This window comes from Lissotriton helveticus, chromosome 7 (assembly GCF_964261635.1).
Source record: "Lissotriton helveticus chromosome 7, aLisHel1.1, whole genome shotgun sequence".
Classification (NCBI taxonomy): domain Eukaryota; kingdom Metazoa; phylum Chordata; class Amphibia; order Caudata; family Salamandridae; genus Lissotriton; species Lissotriton helveticus.
Window position 1 is genome coordinate 1,712,855,325 of NC_136068.1, and position 25,249 is coordinate 1,712,880,573.

The 25,249-nt window shown below is 44.5% G+C and overlaps 1 protein-coding gene across 2 annotated transcripts in view; it reads right to left on the minus strand.

Annotated features, from left to right (window-relative positions):
• ARHGAP33 (Rho GTPase activating protein 33) overlaps nt 1-25,249 on the minus strand; it is a 463,864-nt gene that overhangs the window by 271,858 nt on the left and 166,757 nt on the right. For both annotated transcript variants that reach the window (XM_078655399.1, XM_078655398.1), the window contains exon 2: nt 7,012-7,102. In XM_078655399.1, the coding sequence (XP_078511525.1) occupies nt 7,012-7,086 (75 nt within the window). In that variant the 5' untranslated portion in view covers nt 7,087-7,102. The remainder of the gene's footprint in view (nt 1-7,011; nt 7,103-25,249) is intronic.

Genomic DNA, 25,249 nt, shown 5'->3' on the forward strand with positions numbered 1-25,249 from the left:
AAAATTGATTCAAGGCCTTACTTTTTACTCGCTTCAGAAGGGTTTTTTCAAATTTGCTAAAATCACTGGTATTAACACCAAGATGTTTCAGAAGCCTTGTGAATTTAGTGATCAAGCACCCCGCTCTGAAAGGTGTTCGAGCTCCAAACTCCAGTGCAGGTCACCATCTACCACTTATGTGCAGATCAATATCTTTGCCACAGTCTGATAGACATATCAAAGGGTATGGTCAAGGGTGTGGGTATTTAAACACAATTGCTGTGTGAGAGGAATGTAAAAAACATTTAAAGACTATGTTGTTTTGGTAATTCATAACAATTTGGAAGGATACCGAATATTACTTTCAAAATATCACCCCCCCCCGCCTCACGTCTGTTTAAGCCAGGTGGGTCACGAAAGTTTGTAGCTCTAAAAATTAGGTACTGGTCCTAAAAAGTTTGGGAAGCACTGCTCTAATGATTGTCCCCCATCTTACTTTTTGCTAGGATAATATTTTTCCTGCGCTACTATTTTAGCACGTGGCCCTTTGCTCCCGGTGGGAATCACCTCAAACTTCGTGCAACTTGGAGAGAAAGTAGAAATACACCGCTGCTGAGCCCGCACCGTGCTTTTACCGTCAGATCAAGACATGGATGTTGTTCACATTGTTCCTCTATAGTTTACAACGCAGAATCCTGATCATTATACTAAGTGCTCTCTCACTTTGCCCAACAACCCCTCCTAAAAATCAAAAGCCTCATCAAGTCACTACTCTCTGCCTCTGGGATCACTGTACTAAGATTCTTGTATCCTCTTTAGCACCAAGACAACTGGATTTGGGGAAACACTTTACAAACAGAATTTGACCTATAGTGTAAATGAGACAGCGATTGTGGGTTAAAGTTTGCAGATGATGCATGAACAAAAATAGTAATGTAAAGCAATGTCCTATTCAGTTGTGTACTCTTTAAATACATAAATCCTATTAAATACCTTTGTCCTACAGAATATTTTTTTCGGGAAATGCCAGGGAGATCACATAGAGGGGGTTGATTTGTTGCACATGATCTGGTTGTGTATAATTGTACAAATGTCCTGGATCAGGCGATTAGCAGAGAGTAGTAAGTAGCAGGGTTGCTTTTGACCTACATCATGCCCTGGGCATGCATCTCTGCCCAAAGATAAACTGCATGCACTACTGGCTTGGCAGAGATGAGCCCTCTACTAGGAAAGAGACATCGCAATTTCTTGGATGGAAACTGGAGAACTGATCTACAACCGCTGGCTTAGGGATGTAACAATGAATGCCCATGATTGCTATCCGAATGGACTCCAAACTAAAAGATGATCTTAAAAGTTGAAGCTTAATCCAATTTTGAATTTAGTAAATGAATAATGAGTGTCTGCAGATGATCACGTTATGTAGTCTAAGATTTTATAAAAACTTTCCTTAATGCCCACCATCTTGTGTAATTTGATTTTGTGCAAACCTGTGCTCTTGGCAAACAATGCATTCAGATAAATTTTTTTTATAAATACATTTATTTTAATCCTTGCTGGGATTTTAGTATTCTGTCCTAAGATAACTGATACAAAGTGATTTGTAACAGGAAAACCCAGGTGGCGCAACTTTGTTTTCAACATACAAAGACGAATATTGTGCTGCTAGTGGTCGGGTCTTGTATTTACAAAAATGAAGCATCTGGATTTGTGGCGCCAGCCTCTCTGTGGTGCTGTTACAGAAGAATGAGGTATTTGATTCCCAGTTAAAATATAATCCCCCTTCATGAGTTTGGTTACATGACCGAGGAGGTTCAGGCAATCACCTGGAGAATATTTCAGGAACGGTCTTCATCGGCTCTTATTTCGATTACCATGGGTGAAAGCGGTAGAGGGTTGAAGGAGGGAGGGGGCTGGGAGGATTCCAACCGGAGGGGAATCAACATTTACCACACAGGCAATTATCTGTACCTTTATCATGCAGTACTTTACCACACAGCGATGTGTGTGTGTGTGTGTATGTATACATATGTCAGTGTATATTTTATAATATATATATATATATATATATATGTATATATATATATATATATATATATTATTATTTTTTTTTTAATAACATCCTTTTTATGTTAATTTTAAAAACGCGATTATAGGGTTCAGGGATGTTTAGAGGTAAATTTTTATGTTAATTTTAAAAACGCGATTATAGGGTTCAGGGATGTTTAGAGGTACATTTTTATGTTAATTTTAAAAACGCGATTATAGGGTTCAGGGATGGGTAGAGGTAAATTGAAGTAAGGGTGACTTAAAAATTTGGGAGTGTGCAGAGGTAAAGGGAGGCGAGGGTGGCTTGAGGATTCAGTGGTGGGTAGAGGTCAAAGGGGAAGGGTGACAAGGGCTCAAGAATGGGTATAGGTAAAGTGGGGTATGGGTGAATTTGGGGTTTAGGAGTGGTAGAGGTAAAGGGAGGCGAGGGAGACTTAAGGATAGAGACCTAAAAAGGGGGCAAGTACATTGGTAATGGTCAAAAAGTACATAGAGAAGGGGACGTTCACAGCAGCATTAATCATAATATAGGTCTGGTTTCTTAAGCCATGTAGGGCTGAAGTTGGGGAGCGGGGCGCAAAGGAGGAGTCCTTTTAATTTCCTCCGAAGGCCTGATCCGATTCCCAGAAATATATGAAAATGTACTCCTGAACCCCGAGAACATCTCCAAATTTTGGGAAATTCACAAAGTTGTCGATGGGTTCTCTTTGGAAGCTGCAGCAGTACAAGCAGGTATCCTTTTATTAATGCTACCTACGACCTTACTAAACATAAAAATACAGAGTACTAACCCATGGATAACTTCAGCTCTATTGTGCCACTGCACATTAAACTTTATTTACAAACCCCTTGGAATCCTTACCAATTCTGAGATGGTTGCTTTCCAATTCCCTCCCAGGATATGGATTTGCACACCACTTCACACAGGCAAATATTACACCGAGGTCAGAGTTAGACTGGACCGTGGAGAGGTTGTGAATACTCACAAACATGCTCATTTGGGGGGTGTGGACACAGCTGACAGGGCCTTCCTGCCCTCCAGCACAGAGGAAAATGTATATGTGAGTAAATCCCGTAATAAGTCGATGAAGGCGAGCTTTTAGTTTTGCATTCTGGGACTTGTAGTCTTGAACTTGTAATGGGTCTGTAATTGGTTAACATGACTATCAGTTCCCTCGTAAATAGAGCTAAACACCCCAAAAGCTCTGGGGTATAGGGCGCATAGCAAGGCATCAGCTAAACCCGTATTGAACGTTTTAGGGTCCAAAAAAGAATCCTACAGCTTCAAAAATAGGAGTCAAACAGGAGTATGATTGAAAGGGATGTATGACGTTATAACGCATACTTTTACTCCGCAGACCATTACAACGCGACTTTTACTCCGCATACCGTTACAACGCATAGCGCCTTGGGGCGCTGGATAGTGGTAAGTATAATTTACTATTCTAACTCCAGTCCCCGTGGACCCTAGGGAAGGTGTTGGATAGTAAATTATACTTATTCCCTATCCTAGAGCGCCCCCCAGCGCAATGCGTTGTAATGGTATGCGGAGTAATGGTCGCGTTGTAATGGGTCTGCGGAGTAAAAGATCCGTTGTAACGGGTGTATACCGATTGAAAGAGTTTAAAATAACACTTTGCGTGTAGAACTAGAAAAATATTTGCCGCTTGCAGAGGTAAAGTGTCAATTTTCATCGCAGAGTTTGATACCAGAGTGCATGTTTACATTGTATCTTGCGTCCGTCTGCATGCCTAACTTCACTTTCCCACACTGTGTGAAATGTTTGTCAATGTTTGAAACTGTAATTAGTGTACTGAACTTTATCTTTTGTTCTTTGGTGTTTTTTCTTTTTTTCCCCTCTTATCTTTTCTTTTCTTTTCCATCCTCTACTTCATGGTCTTCTTTCGATTGCATATTTTATTCACGATACCATGTTTTTCTATTTTTCGACTGATATGTGATAGCTATTCAACGTGTTGGTACTTTTCGTGGGAAAAAAATAAATTGCGAGAAACAAAAAAAGAAATAAAATCGTTTAGAACACTATTAGCAAAGCCAATATTTATTTTGTATAGTGAAACGATTTTCTCAACCTGCACTGGGACACAGATCAACAGTGCAAACTTCCCAGCTGTGCAGCGTTACTTACAACGTTTTTTTTCTCATTAGATTACAAAAACTAGTAAAATTACTTCATGCTGCCTCAGATTGCAAGATACTACTCCTAACACTTTAGCCTTTATTACCTCGCGTGAAATTACACCAAATACATTACCCTTAGTTACACTTTAAACGGGGGCCACTTGCATTACTTTACATCGCATTACATCTTAGAAGGCAATTACTTGGATTTCCAGAAACCACACGAGATTATAGAAGGAGAGAGACAAGATTACTTCACTTGATACAGGAGGAGGCGACGGGGATTACTTTTCCATCCACAACATGTAACAAGGAAGTACTCCATCATTTTACCTTTTAATACAGAAGGACATTCTTTTGACTTGTTTACCCAGAGATTACCACATGATTATTTAATTTGCAGCAGATAACAGAAGAGGATTTACACACGACTTCCCGGGCATTAAATAATACAAGCTTCCTTTAAATAATTCACTCAGCATCAGATCACAGAACAATACCACAGGATTACTTCACCTAGCAGTAGAGCTAGATGAATGACCTCTGACCTTTAGTGATACAAGCTCCCACCATGCCCACTGCACACCATAACATGTGTCTTTGTAAAGTGCAAGTATCACCCAAGCTAGGGTTCAAGGCGCTGAATAACAGATGTTTGTTACCCAACTCAATGGTACTCATTTTATCGACCTTACATGGATGAAAGGCTGAGTGGCCCGCTGGGTTTGAACCTGTGACCATGAGGTCGAACACAGGCCCCTACAATGGATGCATTAGTCCACTAAGCCACCAGACCTGGCTGGTCTGCCATGCACTGGGCTGTGTGGAAATCTAGAGGCAGACACAGCCTCATCTGTTTTCCTCTCCAAGCCACTTTCTCTGCAGGCCTTATGATGAACTTTCAAATCCTGTGTGTGAGCTGCGGACAACAGGATGTGTTCCTGCTCGGCATACCTAAAAGGAAGTGTTTCTTTCACCTCAAATACAGCCCTTTCAACACACAAAGTTTCTCATCCTAACCGGGGACTCATCATCTTTTACCAGTTTTATAAGTTTCTCAAAAGGACCACTGACATTTTCAGAAACTACTTTTTTGATGTAAATGATGGATTTGCAGCACTTTTCATATCATAATCATCTGCAGACACAAACAAAAGAATATATTGTAGCTTCACCAGACCAATATTTCAAATAACACCTCACACAGGGTGCAGTGCAATGCCAGACGGCTCCCAAACTGTTCCATGTCATATTATTGCCTGTCATAACTTCACATTTTAAAGAATAGCGAACGTTGACCAGATGTTGTTAATATACCCAATAATAGGGAAAGGTCATTTTTACAAACAAAACTCGAAAGTGTTGTGTTTCAAGAAAGCTTATGTTGACATCAAACACAGATTAATCTAAAACATGATGTACTGAACTTGCAGTATTGTCATAAGTGAAAAACAATTATGGAACTGACTGATTTGCAGGTTTGTTTCTTACTGGAAAGTGGTGCTTTCTGTGGTCCTGTGACTTGAAGGCACATTCAACCCAAAACTAGTTTACAAACATTATTGGGATATGCAGAATAAAAGAGGTGGACCACTTATTAGAAAAAGTGTGCCTATGCTGCTTATTTCTCTTCGGGTTGCATAAACTATATTACTCCGAGAGCTAGAAAGATGTGCAAATAAAATTGCTTTAGTACATAACAAGGCAAGACAATCATGCATTATTAGATAACGAAATTTAAATATCTTCTGCAGAATGTGTATAATTTTCTTTCTTATATAGCCTATTTATTTTTTTAAAGCATCGGAACCCCTTTTATAATTTCAAAATAGCTAGATAAGAATGCCAAGGAATTTGCAACATGATTGGTCGTCAATTATACAATACGTACATATTGTTTGCTTTGCGATTTGCAATTAATTGTAGTGTAATCCGGCTACATACATTGGTGCTTCATGGTCACGTAATATCATTGACCTTGATAATTCAACTCTGAAAAGAAATGCTAAAGAAACTTTTATTGCAAACAGTTTTTTAAAAGCTTATGGTGCAGTCCATGTTAAGTCACCATCTCAACATAGATCTTTAAAGTGAAATCTGCCCACGCGCCAAGAGTAGTCTTAACAATTCAAACAAGGGGAGGATAAAGTTGTCCAAACAGTGAGAGTATAAGAAAGGAAGAAGAGGACCTTCAGATTGCAAAAAGTATAGAAACTTTTCATCCGAGTAGGCTGACGACATGCGAATTCTTGCTTATCTCAGGAGCCAAAATGGGAAAGAGGCTTAAATTGGCAAAGACTGACAATTCCAGGACACATTTGTTAGCATGACCAGAAAAACATGGCTGAGGCAGGCTACATTTATGGTAATAAAATTATGTATTTAACATCCGACAGTAGTACTCGGTGAGAACTTTTCTACAGAAAATTTGACGCTAAAGAGTTTCTAAAAGCAGCCAATCACAGGGAGGAACCATCGCTCTGCATACAAAAACATTAGTTTGCCCGGCTTGCACCTATAGAGACCTCACAAAAGCTATGGTCAATTATAAGAAATACACATTAAGAAACAGAATGACATAACACAAAAAAGGACCAATGGCAATTTAAGAAGCTATGTCACACCAGTAAAGAAGCAGTGTCGGGGAATATGAAGCAGAAACATATGTGAGAGCAACTGGTGAAGATAAAAGACCTAGACAGAGCAGGAAGGTTGGGGACCAAGAACTTAAAGTAACATCTCAGATGACTGAAAGGTTCAGTCCTGCATGGAACATAATCTTCCAAAGTCACTGATCTTCTGAGTTACAGCCACATGCTTCCCTCAGGCCCCATCACTTACCATGGACAGAGGACGAGGCGCTCCATCTTGTATTTCGGAACAGGAGGGCCGGCGTGGAGGGACGGCGGTCTCCATCCTGGTCAAGGACTCACTGCAAAGAGACAAGAATGGAATGTTTACAGTGCAAAGGGATCCATCAGACACAATCTCCTTCTTAGAAATTTGCATAAAACCTGTATTTCAAGGTTAGTCTGGCATCAGAGACATGGGCAAGCGAATGCCATCAATATCAAGTTGAGGACCAAGAGATGTGTGAGAGGAAGCTGCCAATTCAGTCTCCAACAACCTCTGTGAATCTATACCCATGAATCAACATACAGACCACCAAGGAATTAGAGTGCCAGAGAAAGTGAGAGACAGTAAAACATAGGAACTATGTAGGAGGAGAACTTATGGGAGGAGAGTGAGCAAGGAGCAAGCAGATAAGGAACAGAGACAGCAAAGAGGATGGAGGAAAGAACAGCCAGAGAGAAGAGAGTAAGAGGCAAGAGGAGAAGGAGATAAAGGAAAGAGAGGAGAAGAAAATGGAAAGAGTGAGAAGGGAGAGTGGAAATAGAAGGAAGAGAAGAAACCTAAGGGAGAGACCCATGAGGAAGGATCAAATTCTATATGCACTTAGAAAAAGAAAGTGTCCACTTGGCATCCAATATATCACTATCGCATCAGAGAAATCCAGGAAGTCCAATCAACCAAGAGCAAGAAAAACAGGACTGGCCACAACACCCATCATTATAAGCAACAGCATATCAGCTACATCAAAGAACATCCACAGAGGGGGGGGGGGGAGGGGGAGGGGGGACTTACCATCAAGATCAACATCAACACCAAGAATTGCAATGAAACCAGACACACACAGGGGAACGTAAGCCTACCAGAACTAACCCCAGTACCAGGGAACATGTACAACCAAATCCACTATGATAAACTCATCAGAAATTGCTGAAAACATATTTAAAATCACACCTGACCACCCTGGAAATTATGAGCTAAATCAAATCCAGCATGGCCAAAAGAGGATGTGAGAAGCTACCAGGATGCACCTTAACATTAAAAAAAATTCATGAAACCAACTCCCCGAAACCAACTCAAACACGGAGAGGAGTTAAAAAAACAAAAAACACCAAGTTTAATCTCACCACTCAGAATTATGGATGAAACCGAACCCACTAAATGCAACTGTAATACACAGTGTGTAAAACCACAGAAATAACTCACAATCAAGTAGTATTTGTCGAGCCCAGGTTGTCACTCGAGAGGGTATCCTGACACTTGCAGTGGGCCTCAGAGTCAAGTCCTGCGCCACTTCATGAAGTCAGTGAGCAAGGGGGAGGGTCCGGGGGGGGGGGGAGGGGATGGGGGAGTATGCTCCAGGCTTTGGCGGCGAGATGGGAAAAGGAGCGTCCCCAGGCACAGCAGTGACCTATACAAGGGATCGGTGCTAGGGCGACAAGTGAGGAGGTTCCTGGAGGGTCGGTGGAGGTATATTTGGTGATTCAAATTGGTGGGTCCTTAGACGCGGAGGACTTTGTATGGCTGGGTCAGGAGCTTGAAATGGCATCTCTTCTGGACCAGGAGCCAGTGGAGGTTTTTCAGGTGCTGGGTGATAGGAGTGCTCTTGGGTAGGTTGAGGATCATTCTGGCGGCTGCGTTCTGGACCATCTGGAGTTTTTGCACAAGTTCGGTGGTGATGCCTGCATAGAACGCTTTGTAGTCTAGTCAGCTGGCGATGAGGGCCTGCATTACTGTTTTCCTGGTGACGATGGGGACCCATTTGAAGATTTTGTAGAGGATGCGCAGTACGTGGAAGCCGGCTGAGGAGATGGCCTTGACCCAACGTTTCATGGAGAGTTTGAGGTCAAGGACGATGCGGAGGTTAAGGGCGTGGTGGAGGGTCTGGGTTATGACGGTCACCACAAGTCGGTCCAGAGGTCAGCGTTTTTGCCAAAGATGGTTTAAATCTTCCATTTTGTCCGTTTTGAGTTTAAAGCAGTTGTCTGTCATCCATGCGAGACATTCTTCATACAGTTGTGGAAGTGTGACTTCATCGCAGTGGGGTCAACAGAGCAATAGGACGAGCTGAGAGTCGCTGGTGTAGGAGATAATGTTGATGTTGTGTGATCAGACTAGGTCTGTGAGCAATGTCATGTAGACATTGAAGAGGGATGGGCTGAGTTGTGAGCCTTGAGGAATGCCACGAGACGTGCTTGGCATGTGAAAGGAGGGAGGCAGAATTTCTGGGAGAGTTCTGTGAGAAAGGATGCCATCCATTCAAGTGTGTCGGTTAGGCCAATCTGGCATAGGCAATTGAGGTGTGTGGTGGGAGACTGTCGAAGGCTGCAATGAGGCAGAGGAGGATCAGGACATCCGATTCTCCTTTTTGAGTACGGTGCAGGTGTCATCTGTGGCCTCCATTAAGCAGGTCCGGGGTGGGTGGGGCGCAGGGGAGGCATCAGAGCGGGAAAGTGAATGGCGGGGGGGGGGGAGGGGAGGAAATGTCAAGGGGTGGTAGCGAAAGGCAGTAGAAACCAGACAGGCAAGGCTCCCACAGGCAATAGAAGACCTTGGCACTGGCAGAAGGCTATGAGGGCAACAGGGGGTCTGGGTGCTGGTCCTGGGGGTAGTGCCATTATCATTACTGCTGCTGGCAGTCTGCAGTCGCTGGCAGCAGTCTGACATTTTGCAGAGAGAGCTGGACCTATTACAAACCCAGAATGGTATGACATCAAACCCATCTAGTATCAATTAGCATAAATCAAAATCTGAAAGCGCCTGAATTAGCCAACACAAGGAAACTTGGAAAACCGACCAAACAGAATTGAGTATGTGCGAACTAAAGGCACCTGCATTAACCAACATCCAAAGTCATATCTTTATTACTTGGCTGCACAGTGCTCGTATGCACATCCCTGGTTTCACCCGGATGCTAGAATTCCTTACCTGAGGCCTGAGGCCGATACGGCGCTTCCAGTGCCACTTAACTCCATCCTTCCCAAAGGGCTCCCCCGGGACCCACAGGACATACAGCCAATGTCCACTACGAGCTGGGCTTGGGATAAGATGCGACGGCTGCTTCGCATAGACAAGCTGTACTCCTCTGCGCTACCGCTACCTAACCCTCACTGGCTCCCCATCACCGGCGAGTCGGTGGTTCGCCGCACATTGTCCAAATACCAACTGCACACGATTGGTGACCTTTTTCCGGACGGTCATGCTTTCTCCCTGACAGAGGACACCCGATTCACTGACCGTTCATTTATGGACGCTTTCACCCTGACTAGACTCCGATCCATGCTACGTGCTGAATTCCCCACGTTCCTACTTCCTCCTGAAGACAACCCCGCGCTCACATTTATAATACAGAACCAAGCCGGTGCGCACGTGGTATCGAAGCTCTATAAACTGTGCTTGGCCTCGCTTCCTTCCTCGGACACAGCGGTGCGCGCCGCATGGGAGGGCGACCTGGGCATACGGATTACAGATGACCAGTGGGAGGCGTGTTACGCTATTACTAGAGACGTGTCCATGAACAGCAGGCACAAACTTATACATTTTAAGTTCCTGAGGAGGATGTATCACACTCCTGTACTTGCTCACAAAATAGACACTAGTAGGCCGCACTGCTGCCCCAAATGCGGCGCCCCACATGCTGACTTTTCCCATTTGTCTTGGACATGCTCGCGGTTGCATACATACTGGTTAGAAGTTCACCGGGTTCTGGGTGACATATTGGGCATGACGTTGCATCCCACCCCTGAAATTGCGTTGCTTGGCTACGTTGCAAATTTCCCACGCTCTCTCCGTAGGCTGGCGTCCATTTGCTTCCTCTTGGCCAAAAGAGAGATAGCGCTGCTCTGGTGCGCATGTCACGCTCCGACCGTCAGCGCATGGCTTAGGAGTGTGGCCTACTGCAATGTGAATAGTGTGGAATATTCGGAGCAGATTCCGACTGCTTCTCGCCTGACAGACATTTGGGGGCCATATCGGAACTATGTTGCGAAGCTTACCCAGGAGTCACCATCCCAATCACTTCATCCCATTGTACCGACAGGGGTGGGTTAGGACGAGCTCAGCATAAGCTGCGTGGTCAACTTCACCTTGCTATCAGTGTAACTCACGCAGATCCTGCACACCGAACCGTTGCGGTTTGGAGTGTTGAGTGTGAACGTGGGGTCCCGGTGTGCTAGCGTAAGCGATGCTTGTTCACTGTGGAGCTCCACTCCGCTTCAATGGTGCTCTATGCACATAGACCTGTGGCACGATGTGTGGTTATTGTATTCATAGATACGACATTTTGAGCCTGAAACGGATACTGTGCTGATCGACTTGCTCTATTGTTCTCGCAAACTCTTGGATATAATTTGTCTTTTGGTGTGTTTTCCTTTCTTTTTCTGTTGTTGTTTGATTTTTGTTCTTATGGTTTCAACGTAACGAAAAACAGAAAAATGTACACCTGCTACGTGTTGCTCGAAAAGTCCGCAATCCTACAGTATGCATAATTGTTTATTGGATGATGTTTCATTTATCACTTCATGCCCTATGTATTGGTTCTTATGTCTGTAACCGTGGATTGCATTTTGTGCATTTTAAAAAGAAATAAAAAAATAAAAAATAAAAAACATCCGAAGTCATGGACAAACAGACCCACAAGTGCCGACTTGCATACAGAAATACAAGAAACCAAACTAAACAGCATCAATTAAAAAACAGAAACATAGGCCAACTCACACTGACCAGGATCATCAGATACTTAGCAACGTGATGTGGCAGCAAAGCAGGAACAACCAAATACATGGGATGTGGAAAAACAAACCACCAGGAACACAACAAATACTAGGAAGCATGGAAAAAATTAAACCAACCACTATAAGCCCATTGTGGGAGTATGTGTGAATCCAAACCAACTAGAATCGAATGACAGGCCCAACCAATAGACTGCAATAGTTTTAGAATCCTAGGAGGAAAAAAGAGAAAACCATCAGCATCACGAGTTGTGTAAATCCTGATGTACCAGGACCAACTTCACCAAAAGATAAACATACAGCACAATCACACAAAAAACAAAAATATTGATTAACTCAATCTCATCAGGACCTAAATACCTACAACAATATGAAGCAAGCTATCCCAAGAGGAGCAATCCAATAAACTAGGACCAAGATGAGTCCAGCTTTCACCCCTACCATTAAACCTGAAAGGAAACCTACCAGGATCAACTAGTATATGGAAATAAAAGTGCCACTAACTATCATCCTCTGAACCACATACAAAGAGGTACCTGTGAAACTAGTTTATAAACATGAGCAAAACATGCTTAAACACATATTAAGCCAAACCTACTGTGATGAATCAAATATTTTTTTTAAAATGAACCAATTCAAAAACATGAACCAGATACATGAATCGAAAATACCTGACACAAGCAAACAATAACCAGAAATGACATTCCAAACAAAACTAACCAGAATTGAACCCCATCAAGAGGCATGGACGGAATCATTCATGAGAATAAACCCAAACACTGACCCTTCTGATGCCACACCAGGGGGATTAAGAGACCTCGAGACTCAACACCAAGAAATGCATGGATCCAAACTCTATCATGCTCAACCAACATCTAGAAATGTGAACAGAACTACTGAAACCACTAGGACCAACTACCATCCAGAAATGTCAGTGAAACTTAATAGATCAGATCAAGCAATACTGGAGAGTGAGACAGAGTGGGTGAGTGAGTGAGAGTGTGAGGGAGAGAGGAGTAAGTGAGTGAGAAAGAGAGAGAGCGAGTGAGCGTGAGATACAGTGAGAAAGGGTGTGCGTCTGTAGTCAGAGGCACCAACCCAGAGACCCTGACAAATGTGAAACCAGTTCCCTGAACAAATGGCAGGGGCCATATGCAAACTCAAACACTCCTCATTCAAACACCATAGACATGATTTTATGATTTGTAATGCACTATTTCACAGCCAATGCCACACACACACACATACATCTACAAAGACAAGTTCGATTGTTCGCACACGCGGCTCAAAGAAACCAATACACTCAATTACTGTAGTTAACATGATGCAACACAAATGTTGTCACCAGTCACCATTCGCACCAACGAACTACCCCGCGCTACCCCATACACAGAGTGCCATCACGCGCTCAAAGGTAAGAAATCATTTAAGAGACTGGTTTCACAGCCTGTTTTAACCACGTGTAACTTCTTCAATAGCCTTTCTTTCCTCCCACACAGTGCCCTGTATTCCTGACCTTACAGTGAATCTCACAATACCAAGTTTCTGGGCCGGCTTTACCCAATCGCCTGCCTGTCTTCGACTATCCTCACAAGGGGTAAGTTATTCCCCATGTACTGCCCTCCACCATGTATGTTACCGCATGTGCAACAGTACACATTTACTGAATTCCATGTTTTTTCTCCTCATCACCTTCACAGCACCCGGCTGGGTCCCATGGGAGTTTTTTATTTACACTACATTCACGGTGCCACTGCGTCTCACACCAGGCAGGATAGGCCCTCCTTCAGGTAATTTGACGTACAACGATTCCATTAACTTACAAGCAGTTTCCCTACTATGGCCACACGCTGACATTATGATCCTACTCTTTCTTTTAGGTGTCCCAACACTGCTAGGTCCTGAAGAGACCCAATATCCTACCTGGGTCGAAACGCCATCGAAAGTTTAAAAAGGCAAATCAAAACGCAGCATTTATGATTGTATAAAGTGTTGTGGATCACATTATTATATTTCCATGGTCGCTGAAATGTTCTAAAATTGAAACCTTGCACATATGTCACTTTAAATGTTACTTTTTTTACGTTCAATTGTTCTTTCACTGGGACACTAGACACTATCGTCTAATGTTTAGCCATTGTACAGCATATTTGTCTACTTAGACACTCATGTATGTATTGTGTTATTCACTTATTTTCTATATAAATAATTTCAAAAATTGACAACCTTTAATGTGTGCAGTAAGCTTTCTTTCTGACATCTCCCCAACCCTTTGCATTGCCATTGTGCATAACTCTTAAAAATATTCCTTCCTATTCCACAGGAGCCATTGTTTCCCCAATAGCTTTCATACCCAGGCTTCCCGTGAGTAGGGTTCCCTTGTTGCTTATTCCCAACACAAATGAAAGGCATGAACAATACAGAAATACACACAGAAGTAGATTATTAAAGGCTGAAGAGATTTAATTTAAGACTAAACTTTTTTTTTTTTTTTTTAAACAGTGTATATCATCATGCAGAGACTATTGAACTGGCAAATTATTGAATGATTGATCCCAACACAGCTTTTAATTTTGGAGTTAGCACCACTCCTGGTGTAGCCCATGTTGCCTCAGACACATGACCACTCCTATTTGGGTCTAACAAGCGGCCTATGAATCCAGGCACAAAGGAGGCGCGGGGTCAATCAAAGCATTTATATAGCGCACTACTCACCCGGAGGGTCTCAAGGCGCTGGGGGGAGGGGGTCCGCTACTGCTCGAACAGCCAGGTCTTGAGCTGCTTCCTGAAGGCGAGGTGGTCCTGGGTCAGGCGGAGGTGGGTCGGAAGGGAGTTCCAAGTTTTGGCTGCCAGGTAGGAGAAGGACCTTCCTCCTGTGGTGGCTCTTCGGATGCGGGGGACGGCGGCGAGGACGTGGCTGGTCGATCGAAGCTGGCGTTTGGGAGCGTAGAAGTTGAGGCGGCTGTTGAGGTATCCTGGGCCTTGGTTGTGTAGGGCTTTGTGTGCGTGGGTGAGGAGCCGGAAGGTGATTCCCTTGTTGACCGGCAGCCAGTGCAGGTTTTTCAGGTGTCCGGAGATGTGGCTGCGGCGGGGGATGTCCAGGATGAGTCGTGCTGAGGTGTTCTGGATCCGCTGGAGTCTCTTCTGGAGTTTGGCGGTGGTTCCGGCGTAGAGGGAGTTGCCGTAGTCTAGACGGCTGGTGACGAGGGCCTGGGTGACCGTCTTCCTGGTCTCGGTGGGGATCCATCGGAAGATCTTACGTAGCATGCGAAGGATGTTGAAGCATGACGAGGAGACGGCGTTGACTTGTCTGGTCATGGAGAGGGAGGAGTCCAGGATGAAGCCCAGGTTGCGTGCGTGGTCTGTGGGTTTGGGTGCGCTGCCCAGGGCGGGGGGCCACCAGGAGTCGTCCCAGGCGGAGGGTGATGATCCCAGGATGAGGACTTCCGTCTTGTCAGAGTTCAGTTTCAGGCGGCTGTTCGACATCCATTTGGCTACGTCTGTCATCCCTTCGTGCAGGTTGGCGGTGGCGGGGTCGTTGGTGAGGGAGAGGATCAGCTGGGTGTCGTCGGCGTAGGAGATGATGTTGAGGTTGTGCTGGCGTGCGATGGCTGCGAGGGGGCTCATGTAGACGTTGAAGAGTGTTGGGCTGAGCGAGGAGCCTTGAGGAACGCCGCAGATGACTTCGGTGGCCTCTGATCTGAACGGGGGGAGGCGGACTCTGTGTCCTTCCGGCGAGGAAGGAGATGATCCACTCCAGTGCCTTCTCCTGGATTCCGACGTTGCTCAGGCGCTGTACTAGGGTACGGTGGCAGACAGTGTCGAAGGCCGCGGAGAGGTCCAGGAGGATGAGGGACGCTGTTTCTCCGTTGTCGAGCAGGGCTCGGATGTCATCGGTAGCTGCGATCAGGGCGGTCTCGGTGCTGTGGTTGGCCCGGAAGCCAGACTGCGAGAGGTCGAGGGAATCGTTCGTCTCGAGGAAGGCGGCCAGTTGCTTGTTGACTGTCTTCTCGATGACTTTTGCCGGAAATGGGAGCAGCGAGATGGGGCGTTAGTTCTTGAGGTCGGTGGGTCGGCTGATGGCTTCTTAAGTAGAGCGCTGAGTTCGGCGTGCTTCCAGCTCTCCGGGAAGGTGGCGGTGTCGAAGGAGGTGTTGATGATGTCACGCAAACCTGAACTAAATCCACAGCGGGAACCAGTTCTTGCAGTCACACAGCGTGCTGGAAATAACAGGATAATTTAATCAGCTGAATTTCTGAATGACATCCCTCTGTTCTAACTCCCTAATCCACCGCCAGCCAGACCGAGGGTAGACACACTGGAAGGCATGTCCTGTGAGGGGATGTAAAGGGACAGCAGAGATGCTGTGTGACCAATGCTCAATTTTGGAACATGGTTCAGGGATGCGACTCTACGTAAGCAAGCGTCTATGTCCACAGCAACAGCATTGTCGATCAAGGGAGCGTGCAAACAAACAACTACTTTAGACTCAATTTGTTCAGACAATTTAAATAACCAATCATGCAGCTTGAATAACAATACACTAAATGGGTGCGAGGCAGATCATCCTAGACAGCAAGTATTGAAAGGGTGAACTTTCCCTTTTCTTGCTTAAAAACTAAATAATGGTCGATAGGTTTTCACATTTGGAAAACCCAATAGGGGAGTGGCTTTTTACTAGATCAGTTTAATCAAATGTCATTTTGGAAATTGTTCTTGGTGTCCAGCAGAAAAACACATAAGCCAAGTACCACTGGCTAAATGTACCCCTTCTTGACTCAAACTAACACCTTTAAACACCAACCGCCTGTCCCATCTGGGTTTTCAGCAACCCACAGGGTACCCACTGGATCCACCAGAAATCTTTAATTTATCGGCTGTTGATTTCCATTAGGTCTCAGTGTCTAAATGTAATGTTTAATAGTTGGTGCCTATATTTATTATGCGTGAAGTGGTGAACATTTAAAAGCACCCTTTAGGGGCAAAATCAACACCTTGATCCTAATGTCAACATCAAAGTGCAGAGTAACACAAAGATTTACTACAGATTCAGCCACTGCATGTTTCAGGATTGGACGAAAGGTGAATCAAAGTTGAGAATAGGTTGTTTTGTTTACTGTAAAAGTGCAGGTTGACACAGTATAGATGCCCTGAGGAGAATGCAAGATGGCCGCCCTGAAGCCGCAGAGCTGGCGCGGCTCCCATAAAGCTGAATAGGCTGGTTTCAGATTCCACATGCAAGCGAGAAGCCAGAAACCATATCTGATGTCACTCACAGCCCTAGGCCATGCAGCGGATTGGCTGTCACTGTGGGCTCAAGGAAAACAGAAGAAAGATTAGAGGCCTGGAAGACGACAAGAGCAACGGGAAGGAGGCAAACTGCCCCAACACTGCTTCTGCCCAAGCCGGCAGGTGACTGCATTCAGATTCAGAGAAGCAGTAGATTGACACCCAGAGACGAAAGGGCATCAAAGGAGATGGACCTGAAAGAGGGGGATAAAGAGGCATTAACAGAGAGAAAATGTTGTTAAGGGCATGTTTGGACATTTGAACCTGTCAAAGAGCGGAAAGCGATAGAAAAAGATAAGGAAAAATCTTCAATGCCTGATAGATACGATTGCTTAAGCTCACAACCTCATCACTATTTTTCGCGATAAAAAGTGGTTCAGTTTTAAAGCACTTCTGCAGTCTTTCATTGGTCACAATTATCCTGCATATCAGTCATATTTGAAAGTTTTGAGGGTATTTTCCGGAGGAATTTTGAAAAAATGAGCAGATGTGTAATTACGTCGAGTGAGCTGTATCAAAAAGATCGGTTCAATAAAAATAAACTTTACTCAAGTAAATGTTTTTAAAGTTATTTAACACCCACAGGTAGCGACGGTGATGGTCATGCATCAAGGTCCCAAAAATATGAAGAACCACTGAGAATAAGTATTGGCAAAGCTAATAGGTCCGTCATTGTCTGCTGACCTTTCGCTTTTGTCAATGGTGGTCACACACATACACACACGGTCACACACAGTCACACACGCACAGTCACACACGCACAGTCACACACGCACAGTCACACACACACACGGTCACACACACACACGGTCACACACACACACGGTCACACACACACACGGTCACACACACACAGTCACACACACACACGGTCACACACACACACGGTCACACACACACACACGGTCACACACACGTCACACACACGGTCACACACACACACGGTCACACACACACACGGTCACACACGGTCACACACGGTCACACGGTCACACACGGTCACACACACACACAGTCACACACACACACGGTCACACACACACACGGTCACACACACACACGGTCACGCACACACACGGTCACGCACACACACGGTCACGCACACACACAGTCACAGACACGCACGGTCACACACACACACAGTCACACACACACACAGACAGACACACGGTCACACATACACACACGTTTTCACCACTAGAAGGGCCTACTTCCTGTGCACAAAAGCAGAATGCAGTGTCGCAAGACAAATAGATTTATTGTTCGCCATTTAATATAGTAGGTGTTAGTATTGCCCAAACAGCAGGCACATCAAACTACTCAGCTACATCTCTGGCACTGAAGCATGTGGTTTGCAGATTACACATATTTCCAGGAGGTAGAATGCTATCCTTTCAACAATTAATATTCATTTATTGAACCTGCAGTGAACATGACGTTTCTCGATTGTCGGAGACAATGCTTTATCATTCAAAGAGAGACCAATTCCAGACGTTCTACAAAGTAAAGTCCAAAGCGCTGAAGGATGTTGCTTGCTAGTGATTCAGTACAATGTCATTCAGTAGCTCAGTATCACCACGGTTGCTTAGTAACATGAATGGGACAAATTTGGTCTGCAGCGCCTTGCATAACTGAGTACAACCTAATCGCAAGCAGTAAATGTACGGATACCACCACTTCTTCACTTTATATGCTACATGGAGAACTTGTTGGTTACAAAAGTGTATAGCATATGGTGTGTGAAATAATTCTCATTGTCCACACCAATAGCCATGTGGCTCAGTACATAAAATGTTCTGGTGAAAATTGAGCCCTTATGTTTCAAGACATTTCTCCTTGAAAGCCATGTTTATAGAAGAAAAAACACACATGGTTAAGGTCCACCCGCTGCCCCCCAAATTTAGAACAAATGCCCGCAACACTATGAATGAATGAATGAAATGAGTTTTATAGAGCGCACCTAGCTGCCCTGAGGCGTCCAAGCGCTAAGATTACCACTGAGGCGTAGGTTGCTTGAGAGAAGGATATCTACCCAACTACTGATTAATGAACAGGAGCGTTTTCAGCTGTTTGCGGAATGAGAGGAGATCGGGGTTGGACCTTAGATGCTGGGGAAGAGCATTCCACAACTTGGCCACATTATAGGAAAAAGAGCGGCCTCCCGATCTTGATTTCTTTATTTTAGGAACAATGGCCAAGTTTGCATCGGTTGAGCGCAGCTGTCTGGTAGGATGATAGGGTGTAATGAGAGGTAGATTGATTACTGGGCCTAAAGACCAAAAGGCCTAATACAGAGGGATTTAAAGTTGACTCTTTCCCTAACGGGGAGCCAGTGCAGTCTCCTTAGGCCGGACTTTACCGATGACCTGCGGGGGATTTGTAAAAGAGTCCGTGCGGCGCAATTTTGTATCAACTGCAATTTGTGCAGAGTGTAGTCAGGGGCTCCCAGGTATAAAGCATTCCCGAAATCCAACCGTGATTGGATCAGGCCCAGAACCACGGTCTTTCTTGCTTCGAAGGGGAGTAGAGGGAGGATCTTTCTGATGACTCTGAGGATGGCGAAACAGATGGCAGATAGTCTTATTGCCTGCTGGTCAAATGACAGGGACCTATCCAGCCAGATACCAAGGCTCTTAATGGTATCTTTGGGTGCCGGGGCAGGTCCTAAGCAGGGTGGCCAAAGAGTATCGATAGAAGATGGTGCGAGGCGACCCAGGAGCATGAGCTCAGTCTTGTCTCCGTTGAGTTTGAGACAAGACTTGGTCATCCAGCTCTTAACCATCTCCAGACAGCCTGCAAAATCTACGCCCGCTAAGGAGCCCCCTTCCTGCGCCAGAGAGACCACCAGCTGAGTATCGTCCGCGTAGGTAATGATCTTAATGCCATACGGACGGACTCAGCCAGTGGCCTCATGTAGACGTTAAATAACGTCGGGCTCAACGATGACCCCTGCGGGACTCCACATCCCAGAGGCTTACTGGTGGAGGTGACATTGCCCTCATATACCTGGAAGGATCTATCATTCAGGTAGGACCTGAACCACTCCAGGGCTTTGTCAGATATTCCGGTATCCAGGAGACGCTGCAAGAGAATATCGTGGTTAACGGTATCAAATGCAGCGCTCAGATCAAGGAGGATGACTGCCACCAATCCTCCCCGATCTAAGATCCTCCTGGACTCCTCTGTGACAGCCAGTAATTCAGTCTCAGTCCCATGCTTGGGCCGGAAACCTGTCTGGGAGGTATCGAGCAGCTGGTTTTGTTTAAGAAAGGTTGTTAATAGACCATTTATGTATTTCTCCAAGATTTTAACTGCCCAGGGCAGCAGGGAGATCGGGCGAAAGTTGTTAGGATTCTTGGTGTCCAAGTTGGGTTTTTTAACAAGGGCCCTCACCATGGCCTGTTTCCAAGCCACTGGGACTGTGCTGGTGGAGATCGAGGTGTTAAGTACTACTAGCAGTGTAGGAAGGATGGTCTGTATAGCAGAGACTAAAATATGTGGAGGTGCTGGGTCCCTAGGGGAGCCTGATTTCACCTGACGCATGAGGGAGGTGAGTTGGTCCGCATCCATCTGGGGAAATTCCACCAACACTGGGGGGCAGTTGAATTTGTTTTCTTGTGGGGGACATAAAGGTGTCTCCTTCGAACTAGTCTGCTCTGACGATGGAAAGGAGGTGTAGATGAGATTGATTTTTTGGAAGAAATCAGCCAGCTCTTCACAACGGAGCCGAGGATTTTCGTCAATAAGCGGAGGCGTTGGGAGGTTAATGAGACTTAACAATTTTGTAAATCTCCTTGGAACTGGAGCTGGCCTCTGCAATTTTACGTGAATAATACAGGGATTGCGCGCTCTTTATGTCTTTTTTATATGCTCTAATGGCCTCTCTATAAATAATTGTGTCTGATCCGGCATATCCTAGTCGCCATTTACGTTCTAATCTCTTGCAGTAGCACTTTTTCTCCCGTAGCTCATTCGAGTACCAGGGAGCGGACATCCTCGATCTTTTTAAGACAGTTTTCTTCATGGGGAGCGTGGCATTTAGAGAGTTTGTTATCCATTAATTAAACATTTCATTGGCCAGTGATGGAGTCTGACCAACTGAGGGAATTGAGCTTTGTAACTCATGAGTCCACTGAACCAACGGGATTTTAGACCAATTGTGTGTTTCTCGTACTGTCGGTGTGAGGGACGAGAGCTTGTCAGAGTTTTCCATACTAACGGAATTAATGCATGGTCTGTCCAGGGGAGTGCTATAGGGGGGCATGCCTTCAAATTAGGGCAGTTGCTAAACACCGGATCCAACAAATGACCTTTGGTGTGCGTGGGGAATGAAACCAGCTGGGGCAGCTGTAGAGCAGAAAAATCTCCAATTAATTTATTGGCGATAGAGTCATTAGATTCATCGAAATGGATGTTAAGATTGCCTAATAACGTAAAATTGGAGGGCGAAAAAGCAAGGTCAGCGACCAGCGGTAGCAGAGACTCGTGAAACTGTTTGGCTGGGCCCGGTGGGCGATATACAAGTGCTCCTGAGAGACTTGTATTGGGGGAGAATTCCAGGGAGAAAGACAGGCTTTCGCAGTCCGTGAAGGGGTTAGGGGTACATCGACAAGTGAAACCGTCTCTAAAAATGATTGCTAAGCCACCCCCCCTTCCATTTACGCGGTCCTGTCTCACAATTTGGTAACCCTGCCCCAAGATTTGAACCAACTCAGGGTCAGATTGCGGAGTCAGCAATGTCTCGGTGAGAAAAAGTACGTCAGGTTTTCTCTCATCAAGTAGCAATGATAGTTCTGTGCAGTGTCTTGGCAATGACCTGCAGTTTAAGAGGAACATTCTAAATAGTTGTTGTTTGTGTGTGTAGGGCTTTGGAATGAGATGTATATTACAGTGCCTGCACTGAGTGGGTAGGTCCAGGGGGGGGTACTTATGTACGCAGGACAAATTTACCTGTGAATTTATCTCGTAATTCTATGGATGTATATCTCCTGATATTTTTAATGGGAGAGATAGGGGTTGTGGCCCCTGGTCCCGGCCCGTTGCGGACGGGCGCAGACGGGCTCGCCTTCGGCGCGCAAACGGCGTGCCCGCTGCGCTCGTCCGCTGCGCTTCCTGAAGTTACACATTTTTATATGTGCAGGAGGACGACTAGGGGGGCGTGGCCTCAAAAAGGGGCGTGGCCAGCAGTCTCGCCGGTGATGGCGACAGGGTGTTTGTTTCTGCACAGAGTCCCGTGTCAGCGCTAGATCCGCTGCACGTTGAAAGGCAGGAGCGTGTAACCCCGAGTGAAGCAAGGTGATGAATCAGGTAGGTTTACAGATAAAATACATAAATTTAAAATTAGTCACAAGCTTAGCCTACTCCCGGCTTTCCGCCTCAAGGAGGACTTAAAAATACAGCCTACTTAAATGACAGATGATCTGCCATGGATTTGCTAATCATGCAATCCTTTCTGGAATTACAAACATGACCCAGCATTTATACTTAGGAATTGAGTCCTTTATTTGTGATTTTTGGACATTTCATTTCTCTAGGTTATCCTTAGGCATTCGCTTCTTGGCACTCAAACACGGTCTATAATGACGCCCCAAGTGTTAGCTTCCATTGGGGTACTTCTAGCACTTCCCTTGTTTATTTTATACATACTCTTCTACTTGTCAAATTTTTTAAAAATAAAATTATAAATCAAATTCCATTTGTATAGCTTCACACTCTCCCTACGATCATTATGCCACGTTTCATTTTATAATCAGATGCTTGTATTTTATAACCAAATATCACGTATTTTCCATATTGCTTAGGCGAATTACAAAAAAAAGTTTTCTACAGAAACACTGAATTATTCAGATGGTTTTGTGGCCTGGATTGGGTTTCACAATACAGTTCAATAAACGTAACTAAATTAAAAGCCCTTCTAGAGAGAATAAAAGTATGCACAGTTCCAAAATCAATATAACTTAAACAAAAGACAATCGCATAAAAGGGAATAATTTAGTGATGACAGCTTTTTTTTATAGAAAGTTAATGAGATCATATTTTGACTTGTGTTATTATATTTTGGGTGATTGAGAACGTATGCTCCGTGCAGTTCAAAACAAAGAGAAGCTCATTAAACTCTGCACCGAGTAAGTCATCAATTAAACTTTTTGGAAGAAATCAAAAAGTTGCATCTATTGTGCCACGAAATCCCAGGAATGTACCGTTCCCAACAGTACCCAAGGGACTATATGAGGCAGATAAAGCTGCAAACATTTGCCATAGTGTTTGATGAGGTACAAATGTATAAGTATCAATAAAAAAACATTTTAAAAAAAGAGTTTGCTTTGTGGGATTGTAGCTCTTTCTCCTTCGAGATAGTTTGTCAAATGTTTCTAGGACGCGAAGTCAATGTAGATTAACCGAAGAAAAATACATGTGATGATAATCATAAAGTATAACAATATTCAATTTGACAAAGCTATTGAGAAAAGTCACTAAGTAGTATTTGGAAACGGTGGGGCTACAGTTCAGCTTCCATCAGTGAACATTCTTACAGAAATTTGTAGTCACCTTTTATCTAGCTCTACTATCCAAGCTTGCCGCCCTCAGTGTGTACACTGCTGGGTAAAGCGTTGCACAACCCTGGACTTGCTCAGATCCAAAATAAACACACATGCGTATAAGTACCTCGCAGAGTTCAGTTTGCAATATCGACCAATGCTTCAAATGTCTGTACAAAGTAACACACAGAAGCCAAGCAGATCTGCGAAAGGACAGATGACCAGATCTTGCCACACACAACATTGCCTGTCCTAAAAAATACAGCCACTGGAGGTAGACATTACGAGAAAGACGCAGTCTTTATTCACGATCCAAAGAAGTACACCCAATTCGAACACAAAAATGCTGGAAACAAGCCTGATGCTAGAAGCTTTCTCATTGACTGCATTTTACACTTTGACACTTCCATTTTACCTACGCCCACCACATCATGGGACGACGGATCAGCCCACTTCAGTCATTGGCTCACTACTGTGAGTGACGGCATTCGGCCCTTTCACAAATAGCGCATTCACACACAAAGTAGTACTTTCCAATGCCCCAGACTATCATGGCAAAGTGCTTTTTGGAACCATTTTTTTAAATTTATTTTAGCTATTCTTTTTATATTAGCAAGGACAAACACCTCCACCAAAAATATAATTTTACAAAAAACATAACAAAATAAGCATTAGCAAAGATGAAAGGTTGGCAGCAAATATCTGACCCATTGGCTAGGCAGATGTTTGTTTTGTATGAAATTGTTCTATTTTTCCTTCTGCGCCTCAGAAAAAAGGTAGTTTTGTCCAATTGGTCGCAATGGAAATTAAGGCCACTGCGCCTCTTATTTGAGGAACAACCCTCATCACATCTCTTGCAAGAAATTATCTGTGCGAGTCTTTTACCTTAGTGTGTGTGGAAATACTACTTCTATGCATAAAGGTTTGTGTTTGAACGTATGTTTGCACTCGCTTAGGCTGGACTTTGCAGCGCTCAATCTTAGACAATTCTTAGGAGCGAGAACTGATACACATTTGTGGACGTAACAGGAAGCAACATCACAGTATGTTCACTTCAGTAGTGCGGGCAGTGGCATCAACCAAAGGATAATAAAGTGAAAATAAAATAAATGTAAAACACCACCAAAATGCCTTACACAAGTAGTGGGCCAGCTTGCAGGCATGTCCACAGGCCTCCTCTTGGTAGGATTGCTTTCTTAAGTCACCAGAAACACCAAGAGAGAAGCTCTGAAACAACAAAGCTCTGAGTAAACTCACTAAATAAACGTTGTAATCTTTCTGGGCAGGTGTGAAATAAGTGAAACCTCAGGCTAAAATGAGAGCCTCACTAGTATGTAGCAATGCATGGAACCTGATCTCGCGCCAAAAGAAGCCTTGAGTGACATCAGTCTGAGTCACTTCCTGGTCGTGGTTTCCTTCTCGTCCACCACAGAACAGGAAGAAGCCAAAGTGTCGGATTGCACCTGTCACAAGCAACGTCTGCATTCCATCACTTCCTGTCGAGCACCAACCACAACACTCTGCATCTCCATTTAAAGTCTTAACAGCATTGTTGCACCAGATTCAGTAAGCAGAAAGGAAACACAAAACCTAGAAGTAACTATCATTTTACACAATGAGACATGCACCTCAAAGACACCCAGAGCATAAACAGAACCACTGAGAACAGCT